At 52.9% G+C, this 21114-nt stretch overlaps 1 protein-coding gene across 7 annotated transcripts in view; it reads left to right on the forward strand.

Annotated features, from left to right (window-relative positions):
• The window catches only part of PCBP3 (poly(rC) binding protein 3), a 58094-nt gene extending 37795 nt beyond the window's left edge, over positions 1 to 20299 (forward strand). The window contains exons 10-17 of one of the 7 annotated variants that reach the window (XM_075153996.1): positions 19 to 147; positions 2921 to 3064; positions 6259 to 6300; positions 10526 to 10604; positions 11381 to 11440; positions 14377 to 14429; positions 17407 to 17576; positions 19347 to 20294. In XM_075153996.1, coding sequence (XP_075010097.1) covers positions 19 to 147; positions 2921 to 3064; positions 6259 to 6300; positions 10526 to 10604; positions 11381 to 11440; positions 14377 to 14429; positions 17407 to 17576; positions 19347 to 19383 — 714 coding nt within the window. In that variant the 3' untranslated portion in view covers positions 19384 to 20294. Of the gene's footprint in view, positions 1 to 18; positions 148 to 2920; positions 3065 to 6258; positions 6301 to 10525; positions 10605 to 11380; positions 11441 to 14376; positions 14430 to 17406; positions 17577 to 19346 lie in introns of all 7 variants that reach the window. The other 6 variants (XM_075153997.1, XM_075153995.1, XM_075154000.1 and 3 more) reach the window with 6 other exon arrangements.
• The last annotated feature ends 815 nt before the right edge of the window (positions 20300 to 21114 follow it).

Here is a 21114-nt window from a genome sequence, read left to right on the forward strand (position 1 = left end):
CTCTCTTTCTGTCTCCAGTCAACAGGTGCTCAAGTTCAAGTGGCGGGGGACATGCTGCCCAACTCCACGGAGCGGGCGGTGACAATCTCGGGGACACCCGACGCAATTATCCAGTGTGTCAAACAGATCTGTGTGGTGATGCTGGAGGTACAGTCTGTAACAAAGGGGGTAAAGTACATAGGAAAAAAACCCAGCTGTCACCACAACAGCGCTGGGAGCTGTGGAGCGTGTCTCTCATACCCTTCACCACGCATTGTCGGACCACTCATTTCCTGGTACCTCCGTTTGAAACCCACCCAGTGTGTTCTCCCCACCATCTTCGTACATTGTTTCTAAAGTCCCACACTGGAAACCTGCCTGGTCAGGTGCCCCAAAGGAGATGGTTCGTGTCATAGCACAGGGCGCCTTCAGGAGAGAGGGGTGCCAGAGGAGGCCAGGCGGGCTGGGACAGCCGTAGCCTGGTGTCCCAGCAGCACCAAGGGTGCCGCGGGAAGGGGACAGGGGCTGTAGCCACTCCACCTGGCCTCCTCTGCACGGGGCTCGCGGTGCCCCACAAGGACCACAGCTGGGAGGAGGAGGCCAGTGCGTCCCCTACGCTGGGGGAGCCTGGGGCTGGGAGTGCAAACCCAGGCTCCAGCAAGGCACAGCAGGAAAGGTAGTGAGGAAGGCTGGTGGAGAGCAGGGCCCGTAGGGTGCATGGACGTGTGTCCAGAGTGCCGTTTTCTGGGAGAAACGCTGATGAGCAGAGCTTGAAAATCTCTGCCATGAAGAGATGCTGCTGTACCAATGGCTTATTGCCAGGGATGACCACAGCCACATGCCCCACGTCCACACCTGCCACCTCAGATGGAAGAAGCTCCAGGAGGAAACCCCTTAGGACACGGGACAGTGAGACCCTCCACTCCTGGTGCCTCCCAGAGGTGGACGGGCACAGACCCATGTCAGGCCCCTCTTCCTTGCTGCACAGCCCGCACACCACTGCCCTTTCACGGCAGGGAGGAGCGCATTTGCCGCTGCAAGAGCTTCAGATGAGGATGCTAAGGCTTAGTGGTGGTGAAGCAAAACCAAACATAAGCAACTTCAGTTTGGCAGCAGCACAGCTAAGGAGGAATTGCCGTAAGCCACGTTCCCACTGCTGCTGGTAGTGATGCTCAGGCGGGTACACTCTGCTGCCAGAGGAGTGCAATTTTAGCCGCACGGTGACTGCAGGGTATGCTCTGGACTGCGGCAGAGGTGGGCCCCAGGTGATGCTTGCAGGCGTGTCACAAAGTCTTTGGTGGCTGCTGTTCTCACTGACCAAAGCAAGGGTTGCTGCTCCTCTGTATGGCTCAGCAATGGGAAGGAGAAAAACCCGTGAGTTTTCTTGTAGTCTGAAATCTGGGAAGTCCCCTGACTTTAACAGTTCACAGAGATGCTCCTTATAACCTTTCAGTCTTAAATTATCTTACTGCAGAAATCCTCGCTCATCCCCTCCAAGATTTGTAACACAATAAAAGAAAAAGCAGCCTTGTGATTATAGAGGCTGTGCTTTGATCATACAGCTTTCCTGCAGACCTGTGCTTAGCAGGAGGATTTGGAGATGCCACTTGGCTACAAGTGGACATCTAGAAGAATGTACAGAAAAAATGAAGAATTTTCCATGAGATAGTGTAATTTATATTGCCTACCTTTACATAGCAGGAACTGGGTCATTTCACTTCGGGTAGAACCAGGAAGCTTTTATCTGAAATCTCTCCTGATCCCTAGAAACCTCCAAAATCTCTTCTATGGCCTGTTAGTTATGTTCAAGAGAAAACCAACAGAGATAACTTGGGTGAGAAGATCCCATGCACCGCACTGTGGGATGGATCGCTACAGCTTGATATGCATCACTGCAGCTTCTGCTTGGACTTACCCGAGTACCAGTCAGGCCACAGCAGGGAGGAGCGAGATGTCCTGGCCACCTGGAGCGGGGCTGCCCCGGGTCACACTGCCGCAGGAGGAGGGCTGAGAGAGCATATGGGTTGGTGCCTCTGCTGCTGGCTTCTGTCTGGCTGCTCACACGGACTGCTACCACCATGCAGCTCTAGGATAAGATCTCTGGAAACACTGGTGTTGCCATCTGAGAGGGATTTCCAGCCTCTGGCTCCTCCAGAGCTCAGCACTCTGGCCAAAGTGATCACTGCCACTTGTCCCACCAGGGCATGGGAGGTCTTGACCACAACGATGGTGCCTTGCAGCATCTGCTGCACAGTCATCCACATCCCAGCTTGGATGGTGATAGACCAAACCAAGTCCCAAAGGTGACCCTGTTCCGCGCTGAGGAAGGTGAGAGGGATCAAAGAGCTTAAGCATCGTGCCAGGTCACTCAGACGAGCTGCTCACTCCTTCTGATGCCCATGCTCACAATGCCATGCCACAGCTCCTGGTGCTCAGCAGGGCTGGTATGAATCTGGAGCGGGCTGTCGACGTGCAAGATCTCTCAGGCTGCAACAAAAGCCACTGCACGAGGAGGCTCGTGGCAGCCAGGGATGAAAAGCCTGGTCTGTGGGTGTACCTCGCCGTCTTGCTGCACCTTGAGGGTCTCCTTGAGGTGTTTGAGGACCGTGCTGCGTTCCAGCATCAGGCTTGAGTCTAGACCAGGTGACGCAGTTTGTGGAGAGCAGAGCGAAGGCGAGGGAGGCAGCAGAGGTCCAGGAAGCAATTAAGGGTCCCGTGCCTTGGCAGGGGATCTCCTGTACCCCAGGTTGTCCTCGTTGTCCATTAAACACCGATTTCCCCCATGTCCTCCTGTCCAGAAACGCGGTTTGCCTGGTGCGGGTGTTGCTGGCAGCGGCCCCGGGGGCCGTGCTCCGTCGGGTGCTTTCTAACGCTCTTTTTGCCGCCGTTTCAGGAAAGCTGTTCTAATGTTCTCTCTCCCTCTCCTTGTCCCTTTTCCTAGTCCCCACCAAAAGGTGCCACCATTCCCTACCGCCCAAAGCCCGCCTCCACCCCTGTCATTTTTGCAGGTGGTCAGGTAAGAGCCGACCCGCTTGCAGCCTCCACTGCCAACCTCAGCCTTTTACTGCAGCACCAGCCGCTGCCCGTTAGTGCACTCAGGTTTCTTGCCTTCTGACTTGCATGGTGTCATCCCATCTGTTGCATCCCACGGCAGGTGGACTGAAAGCTCTTTGCAGAACCGCTGGCAGTTTGCAAACCCAGGCAGACGGCTTAGCTCCTGTGATGGCTGCTGGAGGATAAGGAAAGGGCCAGCCTGGGGAAACAAGATGCTAGCTCTGCTGGGCACTCGTGCACCAAGAAAAGGCTGGAGATAGCACGGAGGTGTTCATGTGGCCTGGGGAATCATAGAATCATTTAGGTTGAAAAAGACCCTTAAGATCATCGAGTCCAACCATTAACCTAACACCGCCAAGTCCACCACTAAACCATGTCTCTAAGTGCCATGCCAAACCTGCTGTGTTTCAGATGGGCTCACGTGCTCAAAATACTGATTTTTGCAGGTACTCACGCCTCGGCGAGTCCTGCTTCTAAAATGCTCCTGGCTCAAAATCCAGCTTGAGTTTCCTTTATTATACCCAAATTTAGTATTTGCCAGCAGTTACCTGTGTGAAGGAGAAAATGAGCAAAGCCTTGTTGAACAAGAGGCCATGACCATGCTCTTGCAGTGGCTGCAAGTGTTTATTTTCTGGCATCTCTAGTCCAATTAAAAATAAATTTGCATAGTTGTAATTGATGCGAGATAGGAAGGGCTCATCCCACCCACTCCAGGACCGTGCTGAGCTTCTGTTCGGGGCAGCCTCTGTGAAAGGGTCATCCCCTTCACTGGTGCTTGGCTGGTTCAGGGTGGTGCTTCCCCCCAAAATGCCGTAACCTCTGCTGCAAAGCTGGGTCTCAGCTCTGCCCGCAGGAGAGCCTGCATTGAATTGCCTTCGGTGACATTGCGCAGTGCTCGGTCTGCAGGCTTGCAGTCACGATGTGGTATTTCTAGCATGAAATGGCAGATTTTTGCTTTGCAGGATAACCGTCGCACACACGTACCACGGGAGCTGGCAGTTGTTCTGCAAACCAAAATCAGCTCCCGCAGCATGTGATTTATGAAACAAGAGCCGTTGAGCAGGCGGCTGCTTTTAAAGAAGGAACTTGAACCACTGCTTTTTCCATCTCATCTATTCACCTCACCGGGTGACCGAGGACCTTCCTGTAGATGCCACCATGTTGTGGTGCACCGGTATCTAGCAGGAGAGGTACTTTCCCAGGAGGTCCAACAGCCAGGTAGAGCCAGCACCACGAAGCTACAGCTAATGCCATCCAGAGCAGCACCACACAAGTTGTTTCGTTTCTCCCCAACCATAATAAGTAGCAGAAGGGCAAACTAAGGCTGGGAGCAAAGCCCAAAGCACAGGCTATTTCAGGCAGCGTGCTGAATTAGCATCTCTTAGTCATTGCCAGTGTCGGGAGGAGTGTGCCGTTTGGTCTGAGCAGCCGTCCTGGAAAAGAGCTTTGAGTCCAGCTGCTTGGTGAACTTATCTTCTCAAAAGGGAGAGTAAGATGGAGGTAGCGTTTCTCCTGCTGGCAAAGCTTGGTGTCTTGCACAGAAGTGACATCGTGGGAAGAAGCAACTGTCTCTGAAATGAGAGCTCTTCCCTGCTGCCCCTGAGGGGTGGCACAGGGCGGGTGGGCAGAGGACAGCCGGTGACAGTCAGTGGTGCTGTGAGGTGCTTTGGGGTGGGTTGAAGCTGCAGGAACTCAGCAGGCTGAGGGACGCGGTGGCCGATGGCAACTGCCCCATCGTCCGTGTGCAATGTCAGCCTTTGCAGAAAGCCAGGGGTCACACAGGCAGAAGTTGAGTTGCATCTGTCCAAGACACCTTCCTGCCTTTAATTAGCTTTTTCTAATCAATCGTTCTAATCAAAAGACATCAAGCAAATTAAACCACCGGGAAAGAGTGAACTTTTCAGAGCAGCCTCTGCCACGTCCCCACGGGCACACCAGTCCCCATCGCGCTGGGATGCCGGCAGGCACTGGGACTGCTGTTTCTGTGCACGGGGCTTTGCCTCCTTTCTCCCCCAGGATTTTGGGGGTTTTCCTCACACAAAGCACTTTGCTGTTTGCAAACGATGTTGCAAATTTGCAGGAGGTTCAGAGTGGTTTTCTTCTTTTTCTTGGCTATCTTTACTCTCCCTTTTTAAAGTGTTATCCATCTCTTTTGCCATTTCTTTCAGAATCATCTGAATAATGTGTCAACCCGTGAGATACGTTTTGCTAGCTGGTTAAGTCCGAAACATTGGGCTCTCTAGTGTCTGGCTCTTTACCCACAGCGGTGCTTAATTTCAGGTTATTTACAAAAGAGAAAGGATTGCTACAAACGATGAGAAAAACACTAAACAATTTTCCTGGCAGACATGTGCATGGATTTGTCAATTATTGCTGGTGAAAGATATTGCAGTGCAGGCAGCCTGTCCCTGAGCCCTCTCCACGCTTGGCGAGACATCAGCACCAGCTGGCTTTCTGCACTGCAATGCCTTTCCCCCCAGCAGAGCACTGGAATATACTGGGTAGATGTAAAGCATGTTGAGAGTTGTGCACCTGAAAATATGGAGAGACTTACTGCACTGGCTTGCTTTCTAGGATCATGTTTAGGTGTGAATGGCAGCGATGGTGTTACCGTGCATCCACTACACAGATAACTCTGGTTTGATTAATATCTTTTATACAGCGAAGCCCAGTCTTCCTGCTCCATGCAATTCTGGCACCTTTAAAGAGCCATTTCCTTCCTTTTGGAAAAGCCAAACTGAGCCCAAGGCCTTCAAGTTAGGTAGCTCAGAGTGCTCCAGCTTTGAGCGGAGGGGTACGTCTCCCTCCCGCCCCAAGGACTCACTGCCCCAGCAAATTTAATGCAGCACCGGGGGGCTCTACCCCTGGGCTAGCCAGGGGGGTGCGCAGGGTGGCTGCTCACTGCACGGAAAGTGCTTCCCTCATCCCCTCCAGCCTCAAAATTAAGCCAGTTAAGTCAAAGTTGAAGAGCCCGCACCCCACTTTCACTGTCAGCAGAGCGAGGGGAGAGGTGTGACGGAGCCACGGCGCTCAGCTCCCCATGCTTGGTTATTTGGGGGTCCCGGGCAGAGCAGGGTGGGGGCAGAGCTCCTCTTTAGCATTCGCAGCATTTACCCCACATCAGGCAGAAAGGAGCTAAGCCTGGGGACAGCAGTCCCTGCAGAGGCACGGGGCTTTGCTGCCGTCTCCTGCCAGCCCTAATAACATCTGTTTTTTCTTTTGCAGGCCTATACAATTCAGGGACAATACGCTATTCCACACCCGGATGTGAGTTTTACCCTAATTTTTCTTATACCCTTTTATGTCACCTGCATGCTACTGTTAATTCACATAATATTAATATTAGACAATAATATTAATAGCATATTTTCAAAGTAACTGGCCGTGTGTAGTATCTGTAATACCTTGAATAGCCTTTTAACCTGTTACCACTAAACTTTATTAATTCTGAGGACTTGGCCTGATGCTAAATTGTTTGCATTGTTCAGTGCTATCCCTTTGTTCTAAGACAAACCATACTCTATGCATTTTGTGCCTCAAAATGATCAAAACATGCAAAGAAAGGGAAAACAAAAAAGAGACTTTCCCCTCTATTTCCCCGCTTATCCTTAAAATATCGGTAAGCCAAGGGCTTATTTAGGTGCTGAGTGCCTTGGTGAGGTGGGGACAAGCCAGAGCTCCAGCGGTGCATAGTTTCTTGCTTGAAGCCTGGGCAGGGGGATGTGCCTTTTTGGGGGTCCTCTTCCAGGTGACTTGAAGCAGGCGCTGAGGCTGGGCAAAACGGCACCCACGTCCCCCGGAGGGATGGAGAGGACGGCCGCCCACCGCGCTGCTGGGTCTCACCTTGCCGAGGGCTCTGCATCTCCCCGTGGGAGCTGGTCCCCAGACCAAAGCGGTCACCCTGGGTTTGACAGCTGTCTCGATGGGTTTGGCTCTCTGTCGCCCAGGGGGGCATCGCGGGTACGGGCCCCGCTTTGTCTCGCGCTCCTTGGTTTGGACACAGGCACCGCTCAGGCTTGCAGCCTGGATGGGTTTTGCTATGCTTGGATCATCCTGCTCGCACCAGGCTCCCGTGCCCGGCTTGAGTCAGGGAGCCACAGCACGTTTGCGGGGGACATGTAGGGAACATCTACGGGCATGTCTGCGCATAAAAGTACCAATAGAAATAGAAAACAAGTCTATTTTAAAGGATTTCTCTATGAAAAGCAGCAGTGAAGCACTGCAATGCCAGCAGCTCCTTGCTGGCAGCAGACAGCTGCTCTGCTTCTGGGGTCGTCACAACTGGCACGTGCCAGCTCTTGGAAAAAGCTGGGATTTTCTAAATGTGTTTCAGTGGGGATAAAACACCCGACGAGTCCCATTGCAGAGGTCCCTTCTTGCTGGCACACCTGTGAGTCAGGGGTCCGCAGTGGGGTTGAGCACAACGTGCCACTCTGGGGATGCGGCTTAATTGTAAGCGGCGTGGTCTGGGTGGAAAGCCCTCTCCAGCCATCCCACACATGGGAAGAGTTTGACGTGGCTCAGTATTCCTCTTTCTAATGGGTGTGTTGGGTATTAAATCATGGGATTACTTTTTGCATGATTGAGAACGGAGCAAGGCTGTTCGATACCACGAATGCACGCTTCCCGTGGGAACGATTAGGAGTTGTAGGCTGGATTTTGATCTTAGGAGCAGTGATTTCACCCAATTTAGTGGAGGCCAGGCTTTGGCTTTCCATGAGACACCAGTATGCATGTACTTTGAACAGCCTGCTGTGATGGTTGCTCAGAAATATTCATAATTGTGTGCGCTTCACTTTTGCTCCCTAAGCGGAATATAAATAAATACACTTGAGTATTTAAAGAGTGTAGTTCAATATATTATTTGTCCCAGTTTTCCTTTGCAAGCAGTGGCGACAGCTTAGAGTGTTTTCCTTGTTATTATACTCCTCTGTTTGACAGGAATAAAATACATTTAATACATTTGCTGGCTGCACTCTGCCCTACTCCCAGCAGATTTGCTGAGACCTGGAAAAAGTTGTTTGTGCAGGGGCCACACGCTCCATCCTTACTCTCGTAGCTCTCTCACAAGGATCGGTCATTTTAAACACTGCTTGGTGCAGAAACCAGTCTTGAACGTGATTTTAGGGCATTACCCTCGCTCTAGCAGGTGTCTGTGTTTAGCGGATGCCTTTTGCAGACCCGTGGCTGCAGAGTGGTCAGAATTTCGAATGCCAAAGCTAAAATGCAAGCTCCTGCCTTGATCTTCTCCCTTGGGAAAAACCCCCAGGTCAACGGGAGTTTTGGCTCACAAAGGGCTTCAGCATTGCCGAGGTACTCGTAAGCCGTTCGGGATGTGATATGTAGCTACCTGACTTCACAAAATTTGCGGTGGGAGATGAAAGGACAGCCGTGGCAGCCAAGAGTCAGGGGCGTTCGGGGAGTGAAATAAACGTCAAGCGCGGGAAAGCTCCCCAACCCAGGGCATTGCTCCTGGGTACGTAGCAGGCTGGTAGACGATGAGATATCTCAACCAGGTATTGCTGTGGGTGCCTAGTGATGCTGGGCATGGCTGTACATTGGTCCCAGCGCTGCTGTCCTGCAGCACCGGTGGGGGAACTCCCCTCTGGTCTGTGGGGGAAAACAGAATTTGAAGAAATGATCTCAGGTTTTTGCTTTCAGCTTTTTCCAGGAAACGGGAGAGGAGGTGTTTCATGCACTGCAAGCGTTCACATAGCAACTTTCACTTTAATGCCTAGGCGTAGCCACCCTCTCCTCTTGCAGGCTTTTTTCATTGCTGTTATTCCGGGTGTTTGCTAAATACCACTATCCAAACTATGTCTTAAAAATATACTGGATCAGTATTAGAAAGGATTTTGGTGTTCCCCCCGTCGGGCAAAGCAGGGCCGCTGCCCCAGGGCACGGTTGGAGCCCGAGGGGCTCTGCCTCCCTGGTGCTCCTCGGCAGTGCCGGCAAAGAGGCAGGAGGTTTCATCTGGAGTCCTGCTGGTGGGACTGGTTGTAGCAGGAATTCCACAAACAGGGCACGCCTGGATTTAATTTGGTAGAAAACAGGAAAGTTCTTAAATTAAGAAGTGGTGGATGCTGATGTCCCTACTACCTGCAGGAGCAGTGGCATGCCCGGTCTTATCCGGAGCTGACTGTTTTGACAGGGCGTGTTCGGCTTATTTTCCGAGCTGGGTCATCATCACAGGGAGAGATGTGCACATGCCTCTTCTCATGGGGCGAGGGCCAGTGGAGGCTGAAAGTCCTCATGCCTCTGCCGGGCAGGGCTCCCTCGGGTACCTCTCTGGGGACTTGCAGGCGTTTCCCCTCCCCGCTGCCTCCCTCCACTCTCTCCCCCGGTGTGCTCAGCCCCCCGGGTCTGCTCTCTCCAGCGCTTCCCCTCACCGCTGCCGGCCAGACCTCCCCGCGCTCCCTCCCCAGCCACGCTGCAGGAGCAAGGATGTTTTTGAGTATTGTTTCCCCCAAAATGTGGAAATCATAACTCCTGCCTCTCCCTCACCAGGGAGGGGATGGGTGCAACGAGTGGTTTGTGTTTGGGGGATGATGCGATCCTGGCAACCCTCTGAGCACGTGTAAAATCGCTGAGCAGGAGGTGATAAAGACCCTCCCTCCTGTTTACTGCTAGACTTCAGCCCAGTTTGCTTTGTTTTCTTTTGTTTTATTGGGTTTTTGTTTTTAATTTGGAGCAGTAAAACAGAGCACAAAATGTATTCCAAACAAACTCCTCTCTATGCAACCACTTCCTGATGGGGCACAAAAACCCAGCCGGCACAACAAGGGATACAAGGATCTGAAATACCTACTGGTCAAGCCCATATTTCCCCGTACTGCTAAGGGGCTTGCGCTCATAACGAGCTGACATTAAGAGCCACAGTTTGTCCATCTCCCAGAAGCGTTTCCCATCCGAGGAGCAGCACGAGAGCATTTGCTGCGGGGACAAGCGGTCACGATGCAGCTCCAGCAGCACAAAGAGGGTCTTCTGGCTGCTGGCACGTGATGACCACCAGCCTGGCAGTGCCTTTGAGATGGCTCCTCTGCTCTAAAGCTACCCTGAAGGGAGCAGCAGCCTCTGGTGGCAGGTCGCGAAGGCCGGGAGGGGAAGGCAGCGGCTGGAATCGCCATAGGCAGCAGCGCTGCCGCTGCTGCAGCAGCCGGCTGTGAGCCGAGGCGGCCACTCGCTTGCAGTGAAGGAGCTGAACCGTTTGACAAGGGGCAGAAACTAAGAATGGGCTTCTTGCTGGTATTGTACTTCAGACCCTGACCAAGCACTTCTGGAAAAGATTTGGGCTTTATCGCATTTTACCCAGGCCAAGTCCTTCTGCTAATGTTTTTGCCATGTCTCACCATGGCTTCCTGGTTTGTTTTTTTTATTTTTGTTTTCTTTTCTTTTTTTTCTTCCGTTATAATTTTGTTCTTGATTTTCGGTGTGACTTGTTGTACTCTATGACAATAACCTTCTTAGCTCTAATGTCCCTCCTACCCCTCAGCAGTTGACCAAGCTCCACCAGTTGGCTATGCAGCAAACCCCCTTTACTCCCCTTGGACAGACCACCCCCGCTTTCCCTGGTACGTACCCACACGCCCTTTCTAGATATCCTTCTCTTCTTACCTGTAGAGTTTCTCTCTCTCTTTCTAAACTCGTGCTATTTAATGGAAACAGGCAGGGCAAGTAAAACCAAAGTTGCAATGTCCACGGGAAAAGGTTAACAGGGAGACAGGATGGATGTTTGGGAGTTATGGTCCTCATAGGCGAGCTCTCAGCCGTTAACCGTGCACGCCTGGACTGCTCCTGCGAAGCCACGCTTACCTTGCTCCCAGCTTTGCTGGCTTTCCCAGCAGAAGCGATGAGCGCCAGTCTCCCATCCTTCCCTGCCCAGAGGAGGTAGCATCCCCTGCCGTGCACTGATCTGGACCCCAGTGGGACATCCCCGCTTTCCCGGGGGGAACGGCTCGGTGCCAGCCAGGGATGCTGCCCCGGTGTCTGCGGGGAGCGGTGCCGAGCCGGGCAGGACAGCCCACCCCGGTGCCGGGGAGAATGATGGGAAGGAGCCGCGGCCATAGGGAGCCGCGATGATGGGAGGACAGCCAGCCCCGGCGTGGCTCAGCAGCCTCATCCCCAAGGCTAGCGTTGCAGTTAACGCATTTCAGGTGACCTGGGAAGCAGATAGAGCGCAGGGGATGGAGATACTTAAAGTACCTTTGTTTGCTCGGTGGTCAAAGTGCCAGTTGGAAATGCCTTTTCTGACAGTATGTTCATCATATTTTGAGCTTCCTAGATGAAGTGACATTGCTTATCTCCTCGAAGGCAAAAGCATTAAACCTGTTTCTTCTTTGCTCTTCAGGAGAAAAGCTGCCCTTACATTCCTCCGAAGAAGCTCAAAATCTGATGGGCCAATCATCAGGTAAAACACAAAGCTACAGGGAAATAAGCAGGCTTCTGTTGAAATATATTTCTTAAATAGGACTGTGCCATTGTTGTGCTCCTAGATAAATTGTGGTATTTGTGGAGAAGACGGCAGGTTTTCTTGGTTGGCAGGGAGAGACCGGGCAGCACTGTGCCTGCCCTTCTCCTTTGTACAGCATGTCAAAAGAAAAGTGCCTGGAGTTTATTGCCTGGGTTTTTGATATTTGCGTATAACTGCCATCCGTGTAACAGAAAGACATCAGAGTCATCGCCCTTATTCTTTCATTTAATTTTGCATAAACTTTGCTCAGAAACAGTAGAAAAATGCCTGTGGGAACGGAAACAAGACACAATTTTAGCCATCTCTAAGCCATTCAAGGTGAGCTGCATTTTTAGTGGGACAGGACCCTGAGGAGCCAAAGCATGGCTCCTGGAGAATCTTGGAGAAATTTTGATGTCAAATGTCCCACACATTCATCCATATATGCCGAACATGCTTATCTTTTATAACCTACCATTGCTTAGAGGAGTTATCCTGAGACCTGGAGGCTCATAGGCGATGTGAGCCAGACCTCCCCTGGATGTACCTGGGGCACACGCGTGCTCTGCGGCCAGCCAAGGTGCATCACATGCATGCCTCAAAAGAGTCTGGGGACATCGCCTACCTATGAAAGCAAATGTAGCCCAAGTAAGTAGACTCCACAAGACCATAGCAAAAATAGATTTCATGATACCAACCTCCACAGCCTTGTTTTCTGCGTGCCCTGCTTTGCCCTTTGCAATCACCCATAGCACTAATCCTGCCCTGACTCCCCCACATTACAGCCAAGGGGACTGCATGTGCGTATCAGAGAGGGAGGATCTGGTATGCTAAAATAAACAATCTCCAGGTAATGGAGAAGGACATGGCCATTCCTTCATGGCCGTCGTGATGCAGGGGGTGATGCAGTACCACGGCACTGTGTGCCCCAAGGGCTTTCAGCAGCACTCGTGGCATCTGAGCGTGGGGCGGGGGGCCCTATCTATGAATCTGAGGAACCCAGCCTGCATTTCCAAAGACCCCTGGGTGCCTCAGCGTTGCTCTGAGCCCATCCCCAGTGCTCTGCTCCCTTCAGAAGACATTTTCTGTCATAACTATACTGCTACCAAGCTGAGCCTTGTAACACATGGCCAAGAGGTGGGGACATCTGCACCCTGGGGAACATGTCTTTGCATTAGGTGCAGTCCATCTTGCCCTAGACTGCGCGGAGGCTTGGCATGAAAGATGGTCCAGGACTGGTGAAATGTCTCTTCCAGTGCAGCATGCTGTAAAGTCAGCATTAAGCATGGCCCGCTGTGTAAAACATGGGCAGGAGATGTTTTGTGCAGGCTTTGGCGTTATACACCCAGCAGGGGTGAAAGAGGGCATAGGGCTGCCGAGTGGAGGATTTGCATCCCCATTCCCTGCCTTTCTGTGTGCTCCTGAATGAAAAACGTGGTAGAGAGACCTCCTGTAAGCGGGTGCCTGGGCGTTGCACCCAGGCGTTGCGTCTTTGTAAGGGAGGTGCATGTGAGAAAGCACAGGAATCATACAAGAGCGAATTGAGGATACCTGATACTCTCCTTTCTAGAGGTGATGCTCAAATGGGATTGCAACCTAAGGCTTCATTTTAGTATTTTAGAAATCTTGCTTTGACAGTGCCGCTACCCAGACAGACATCAGTTCAGACCTGCTGGGTTTTAAAACCTGTGCGGCTGTTGCTGGCAAAACTAGACGGGAGCTCCTCTTCCACAGTGCAGAGGGCCTCGATGGAAATGCAGACCAGCAGAATTTGGCCATTGCTTGGAGGAGTTGCTCAGCGTGGTTAAGGCAGCGGCATAGTGCCATGCAGCGTGATGAAGCCCTGCTGGATTGGGTGACTAGGAAGTCGGTGCTGCTGCTGTCTTGTGTTGTAGCAGCCCAGCACTTCCAGTCTCCTTGTGCTTCTTTTCTCTACACCCCCTTATTCTGCACAAGTGTCTTGGACTCTTGCACACACTGCTCTTAAAAGCCTTCCTTGGTAGTTCATATCATACAGACAAGGGTTTTTTTTGAAGTTACTGCTAATTCCTGTTAGCCACTAGACAGCTGCTCTCTTGCAGATTTGCGATAGGACATCCCTGCTTCAGCATTGAGGTGATTTAATATGGAAACCTGTGGGAGAGACAGTCTTCAACCTGGCCTAGGAGCATTATGGCTTGCTGTCCTCTTGCCTCTGGAGCTGCACACACAGGATAGCCTGCTGGCTACGTACTGTTTGCCATGCTTTCCCTTGGGCGTAAAGGGGACCGTCAGTCCCGGGTCCAGCTAGCGTGCATGTCTTAGCAGTCTGGCTTAAATTCAACGTGCAAGTCTGTGGGACTTTAACTTGCAAAGTGCTTTGTAGGCTGCCCCGTGCTAGCATTGCCGGGTCCCCCAAGGAAACTGGTTTTGAGGCACCAAGCTGCTGTTGTAACCAAGCAGCTCTGTACTGCTGTGTCCAGAGAGGGCTGGAGGGTGCGTGGACAACTCTCCCGCTGGCAGGCTGTCTGCCTCTGGGGTTGGGTTTCCCAGCCAGCAGGCTGTCTGCTGCTGTGTGGAGGAGGGAAGGTGCTTTCCCCACCTCTGTGAGACCCTCCCCAGCGATGATGCAACCTTGCGTTGTAACGCACCCTCCTCTGAAGTTATTCCCAGTGGGAGCATGGAGGGTGGGAAGTGAGGGCAGCTCAAGGGATGCAGGAGAAGGTGGCACCCAGCTCCAGAAGAGTCAGGTAGCAACCGTCTTCCTCCTCCTTGTACCAGAGTGTGTGATCCCCTTCCCCTCCCGGCCCCTGAGCAGGACGCAGCCTTTGCAGTGTTGACTGTTGCAGGAAAGCAGCGGAGCTCCACCGCGCTGCCTCTGCAAGCTATAACCATTTTCCCTTGCATATGCCCAGGTTTGGATGCCAGTCCCCCGGCCAGTACTCATGAACTCACCATTCCCAATGATGTAAGTAAATCCAAGTGCTTCCTCAGCATGTGTGCGTGTGTATGTATATATGTAAGCTGCAGGCATATGACTTTGTTAAATAAGTTTAGAGATGCCCCTTCGCCACGTTCACTCATGCCATGTGCAGTCTGTTGGAGATCAGCCTGCGGCATAAAGCACCCATTGGCCTTTACCCCGTCGGTAGCTTTCCTAGGTACAATCCTCCTTAATGCTCCTTTTCCCTTTCCAAGTGAACTCGGTGCCCATGAAACATGCCCAGTTGACAGCACTGGGAAGGGGAGAGAGCTCCCAAGCCAGCCCTGCTTAGAGTATAATTGCTTAATCTAGCACTGGCAGATCTGAGATGATGTTTCAGCTCAAGAGTAGTTACTGGCGGGGGCGGAGGGGTGAAGAGGAGGTAAGTATATGTGTTTCTGATGCCACAAAGTGCCACACAAGCATGAGACGGTGTGTCTCATCTTAGTACTGGTGGCAGGCAGCTTTTGGGTCTTATAGTTGGAGGCATTGTGGTAAAATGGATGTTGGACTGGGATATTTGCTGGGAGGAGGCTGGAGTCATGCTGGGCACCAAGCGGTGCAAGGAGGGTGCTTGGAGATGCTCAGGTGGGAGGAGGTGGGATGGAGAGCCCAACACACCCGGTGCCTGGATCCAAGAGTCTCACTTGCTTCTGGACTGGCCCGCCGGTTTCCATGGCTTGATAACCAGCAGGTGCTCAAATCGGGATCAGGGCAAGTGGGTGGATGACTTCCAGTCTCTGTCCCCATCTCCATCACCTACAAGCACCTTCAGCCCATCCTCATCAGGAGTTTCTGGATCAGGTCTGGCAGCTGTTGCCACTTCTTCCTGGTGTTCACCAACGCATGGCAGCACAAGGGAAGGGCAGTGAGCCTGGCTGCAGCTGCCGGGCACCTCTGCTCCTTCGGGACACTTGCGAGGCCTCCTTTACCCCGAGAGATATGGCAGTGAAACAGCTTCTGAGCATCTGACAGCTGAAATCCTTGGAGATGCTTCACCCTGGGGCCAACCGCCATGGAGAGCTCTGTGGAGGAGCCCGTGGGAGATGGCGGCAGGGCTGATCCAGGCAGGATTTGCTTCTGTCCATCCAGTGAGGAGCTGGCAGATTGTGGAGAGCTCTGCAAGTGCTCCCGAGGTTGCAACAGCCACGTCTGTCAAGCTTGGGGGACCATGGCCCTGGCAGCAATGAGAGCATCTTCAGGAATATCAAGTGACCCCTTGCAAACAGGCCTTTCCTCCCCTTTAACGTGCCAAGGGACCTTCCACGGGACCCAGGACCGCTCAGAGCATTCGCTCACTAAAAGCTCCGCTTTCATCAGACCTGCACAGCGTTAAATGTCATCACCTGCATCTTTCTGCCTGCTGAAAAATGCCTCCTTAGTTCTGCCTCCTGTGGTTTTGAAGGCTCTTAAATTCCCATTGCCACCTTCTCAGGAAGCAGAGGACAGGTTTGGGTTTCTTAAAGCAAAGGCTTGTTTTAGTGGTGTAGATCAGCTTGTGGTTGTGCTGCAGAGAGAGGAGAGTTAAAGGAAAGCTGATTATGAAATTCGTCTTGTTACTCCTCTGACTGCCAGGAGAAACTTGAACACTGCAGATATTGCTGAACATCTCTCCAAATAGGTTTGGCTCCTCGGGTCTCTCCAGCAGGTTCCAGCTGTAAGGGATTTTCGTTTGCTGAAGTATCTCTGAGTTATTTCTGTACTGTGAAGACCAGGATGGGCAGCTGTTGGGCTGAACATCACGCTGCAGCCCCTGAGATAGTTGATACCCTTCCAGCACTGCAGTGGGGTGTATATTCAGGTCCATATGGGACAAACCACTAAGGTAGCCCATGATCTGACAACAGGACCAGTGACCATTTAGAGGAGTAGTTGTCTCCACTTGTACAGTGACAGAAATCCGGCAGCTGCCAAGATGAATGTCCCACATATAAAATTCCCAGATGCAACCTTGGAAAGGAACTCAAATGCTGATGGCCAAGAAAGGCATACAGAAACACCTCATGCCTGTGTCGGTAAAGCTGGTCGTCTCGGTATGTGTTACTAAGGTGCAGAGGTACTTGCGGGAACCATAGTTTGATGCACAAATGAGCAAGAGCAAAGATGAAGACCATTGAGGAAATTCAAGCCGTTGAGGACCATTGAGGACCATTGAGAAAATTCAAGGGGCAGGCAATTGAGGAAATTCAAGCCTCCAGCTGGCTCTAATTTTTTCACAAGAGTGTGAAAGACATGTTTTTAAGTAGGATTCTCCTCTTCTGGTGGTGCCACAGCCACGTGGTGCTCTCTTGTCAACGGTGTGAACGCCGGCAAGCCCTTGCATTGCACCAAAAGAGCTGAAGGGGGTAACAGAGGCAGCGAGGGTGTCCCAGCAGTGTAGAAGTGTGGGATGGGGTGAGCAAGGTGAAGCTATCAATGGTGTGTGGCTGCACTGGCTGATGAGGGGACACTTGGGGTTGGGTTGTCCCCGGGGAAGGCAAAAGGCTTGTTTTGTTCTATAACGCAGCCTGTATAACCATCTTCAGGTTCGCTGTGATTAGCGAGGGGATAAGTGCGGAGCACAGCCTAAAACATGACTTATTCCCATCGTTTGACCCTTGCAAAACAAGAACCAATTATTAGACCATGAAAATTATTATTACTGAAATGAGCCCAGTATAATGCCTTGCCCTTCCTGAAGCCCTCTGAGATGCCAGACATCGTGTGCAGATAATTGAAATTTGCCCCCCAAGGAGCAGAGCAGGGCAGGCTGCTGGATGTGTCTTGGGAGGACCATGCTCATGTGCAGGTGGGATTCACCCCCGGGCTGTCCCTCTCCTGTTTTCATGAGCATTAAGGTCACTCGCGCCCCAGGGCAGATGGAGGAGGGCTTCTGGCTGGCGCCATGTGGTTGTGCTCGCGTCCCGCCACTGGCTGCCAGAGCTGCCGCTTCTCAGACGTTCCCTCTGTGCTTTTTTTCTAGCTAATAGGCTGCATAATCGGACGCCAAGGGACCAAAATCAATGAAATTCGGCAGATGTCAGGAGCGCAGATCAAAATTGCCAACGCCACGGAAGGGTCATCGGAGCGCCAAATTACCATCACAGGAACCCCTGCAAACATCAGCCTTGCGCAGTACCTCATCAACGCCAGGTGAGACCCCCCCACCGAACTCCACTTCCTCCCACCACGGCCAAACCTGTCCTGCTGGTGCGGTGGGAACAGCACTCGCTCCCAGCACCGTGGGCCAGGAGGGGCTTCCTGAGGCCAGCTGGGACGGCTGGTGGCTTGCTGAGACCTCTGAGCAGGGACCAGACGTCACCAGCAGGACCTCTCACCCCGCTGGTGCTTTGGCTGGGGACCGGGAGCTGCTTCGCTGCCGGTGGAGTGGCTGCGGGTTGCGCCGGTCGCCTGTCCACCCGCCACCCTCGCTCACGGATTTTGCTTGTGGGTGGGCAAAATCGCTGCCGTCTTTCCCTGCGGACGAGGCAGGGGACAGGGACGGGGACGGAGCTGAGCCAGTGGTGGGGAGGCATCACTTGGGACCTGCTCGCTGGGATCCCAGCATCGCTTACCGCTGCTTCAGAGCCTCTTCCGCGTGCTTCCAGGCCTCCCAAAGGCTTTCCTCCACCCAATGAAAATAATCAGTCCAATAAACGCAAGACATGGGAACGGCCTGATTGCTTCCTTTTCATGCTAAAAAGCTTGGGGCAGCAGGACTTTGCAGGGGCCGAGTGCTCCTAACGCCGCCTCCAGCCGGGGGGCAATGCTGTGCCGTGGGGGACCGGGGGTCCGGCAAGGGACTGCAAGGGGAGTGCCTAGGGGAGGCGTAGCTGGAGAGGGGTTGGGGACCAGATCTGTGCCAGCAATGAGCCACGTCTGGGGTGCTCGTGCAGACCTGTTTGCCTGCGTCTACATACTCGTGGATGGGGAGCTTAAGGGGAGACAGGGCCTTTCACTGGCTTCACGCCTGCCTGGCACAGCCGTGCAAGCTGAGGCCGTCCACCCGTCCATGTCCTCCACCGCGGGCAGAGTTGGTGCTGTGCCAGCCTGCCGCCAGCCCAGGATGTGTGCGGCTGCAGGAGGCTGCCAGCAGGGTCCCGAGGACAGGGGGCTGTTGGCGGTGATTCTGACATTCGTTGGGGTGTGGGCTGGGAGCACCAGTGAGGTCTGTATGTGCTTTCTCCTCCTTGCACCCAACCCACCTCAGCCCCGACCTGCAATAGACCTCTACCATCCCGTCCTGCCCCGCTGTCCCGCTGCCCACACCCATGGCACCTCTCCAGCCGCTCAAGAGAGGGACAGAGCCAGCCCGCGCCCACGGGCATGGCCGAGCGGCTTTCCCCGCAGCTCCTTGCAAATCCTCCCCACCTCTCGAGACAAGAGAAAGAAAAGAAAAACAAGTGGCTCTTCGTTACTGGGAAGGGCTGGCTGAGCTGCAGCCTGTACTGTGGCGGAGGCAGAGATGACCTGGTGGGTGACAGGATGGGGCATAGCTCAGCCTCTCCCATAGTTTCAAAAACCAGATGAAAACGGAGAAGCCGGGGGAGCTGGGACAGCTGCCTGTGGAGAGGGATGCTGGTAGAAGTAAGCCGTGTGCTGGGATGTCTCCTGCCAGCACCCCTGGTGGGTGGTACCTCTGCCATGACGCGGTGCCAGGGGCAGCCATTATCTGGCAGCAGCGATGAGAGGGGAAGGCAGCCTGAGCTGGCTCTATGCTCCAGCACCCTGTGCCCTCCACGGGGACCCCCAAGTCCCATGCGCTCAAGCTACCCAGTGATGCTCTGCCCCCCGTCTGAGTCGGGCGTAGGCAAGAGGAGGAGCGCTGCCCCACAGGGTCTTCATTTTCCTTTCTGCTCCGGATATTAAGCGCTTGTTTTTGTCTCCCCCCTCCTCCCCTCTCTCTGCCCCTGTCTATTCTAGGCTGACGTCTGAGGTCACTGGAATGGGCGCACTCTAATTTCCACCCACCATCCTCCACTCCGCACCACCCGACCCTCTCCAGCCACCGGCACTCCACCCAGCCTGTACTGCCTGTACATTTACCGTCTTCCCTTTGCCTCCACAGATACTCTTTTCTTTACTAACGAATATATATATATATATAAAACACACATGCATATGCACACACTGGAACATTTCTTTAAGAGCTCCTTACTGTGCTCCTGAGGCTGCTCCCGAACTCTTTGGTTATGGTCCTTGTTTTCAGCGTATGGTGTTATTACTTCATCTGCTTTTCGGGGGGCGGGGAGGGGGATTGGTTTTTTTCCGCTGGCGAGACTTCAGAAGATGACGGGGTCTCTAGTGTCAGTCTAGCGTAGCTACTTACACGTTTGAGTTGACGTTGGCGGTACTTGCTGTAGCCTATGGACGTGTGACGCCACCCAGAGCTGTGCGTGCTTCAGAGTACTTACTTTTCTCACCCTTCTTCCTTTGATGCTCCCTCTTCATTCGCTTTGCTTGTCCTGGCTCACCTTTGCGACCTCGCATCCCTGCCCTCAGGGTAAGGCGTAGTTTTCACCCCGTGTTATTTGGGAAGCAGAATGCGCGGGAGCCAAGCCAACGCGCGCACGTGGGTTCACCTACAGACTTCTCTCTTTGCAACATGGCAGGGTCCAGACAAGCCATTTTTCATACTAAACGAAGGGAATCATACACACACGCATACACACAAATGGTCCTTTTTTTTAACTAACGAGCAACTGGAAGTGGGAAGAATTCAGCTGTATGTGATTCACACCCCCAGGGGCCTTTGAAAGCACTCTTTTGACAATCCCCACAAGCAAAACCTTTGGACGATAGCTCAGGAAGCTCTGTGAGCCGGCTGTGTTTGTCGTTGTTTGTGTTCAATAAATGTCTGTGCAGCTCTGCTACCGATGGGCTCCGACTGTTCTTCTCCTGGGTCACCCCGCCATCTCCAGCCCCATCCTTCCCTCTGCATCCTTCCGTACCTTTTTAGCTGCTTGGAGGGAAGGTGGGGGTTGTATACAAAACCTTCATCATCATCATCATCATCATCATCATCATCATCATCATCATCATCATCATATGTTATTTTATTTAGAGAAGGTCCCCATAAGCAATGCACTTCCTGAGTGATTCTAGGCTTTCTTTTTTTTGAAGGGGAGGGTGCTTGGCTTGCGCAATGCTCTGTTTTTCCCTAAGATTAATTTACAAGTTACAGTACAACAACAAACATCTCTCACCGCCCTCTTGTCTGGACAGATCTGCCATGTCTGTGCCCCAGGCGCTTCCCCAGGGCAGCCCTGCCTTCTGCTTCCAGGCTTTACATCTCTCTCTTACCTCTCAAGCGGGGAAACAAATATATTTTCCATCAGTTAATGGTACATGTTTTTCCCATATTGCAAATGAGCGGGTCATGATACACCATGTCCCCAGGCAGCTAAAGCAGCCACACAGTATATTTTTGCACTGTACCACATGGGAAATATATTGTTTTTCCAGGTGAGCCCCAAGACTTTATGGCCTTTCCCTCTCCTCTTCCCCTAATGCCGGCGGGCACCGCTGGCAACTCCCCTCCCTTCTCCTGCCGGGATGCTGGACCACTTTTCCTCCTGGCTCTAAGCGCTGACTGCCAGGCGCTTGTGCAGGCACTCGGAGCTCCCCTGGGCTGCGGTGGGGACCCTGAGTGATGCCACCACATTAGTGGAGCCAGGGATGGACAGGGGGT

This window comes from Calonectris borealis, chromosome 6 (genome assembly GCF_964195595.1).
Source record: "Calonectris borealis chromosome 6, bCalBor7.hap1.2, whole genome shotgun sequence".
Taxonomy (NCBI): Eukaryota; Metazoa; Chordata; class Aves; order Procellariiformes; family Procellariidae; genus Calonectris; species Calonectris borealis.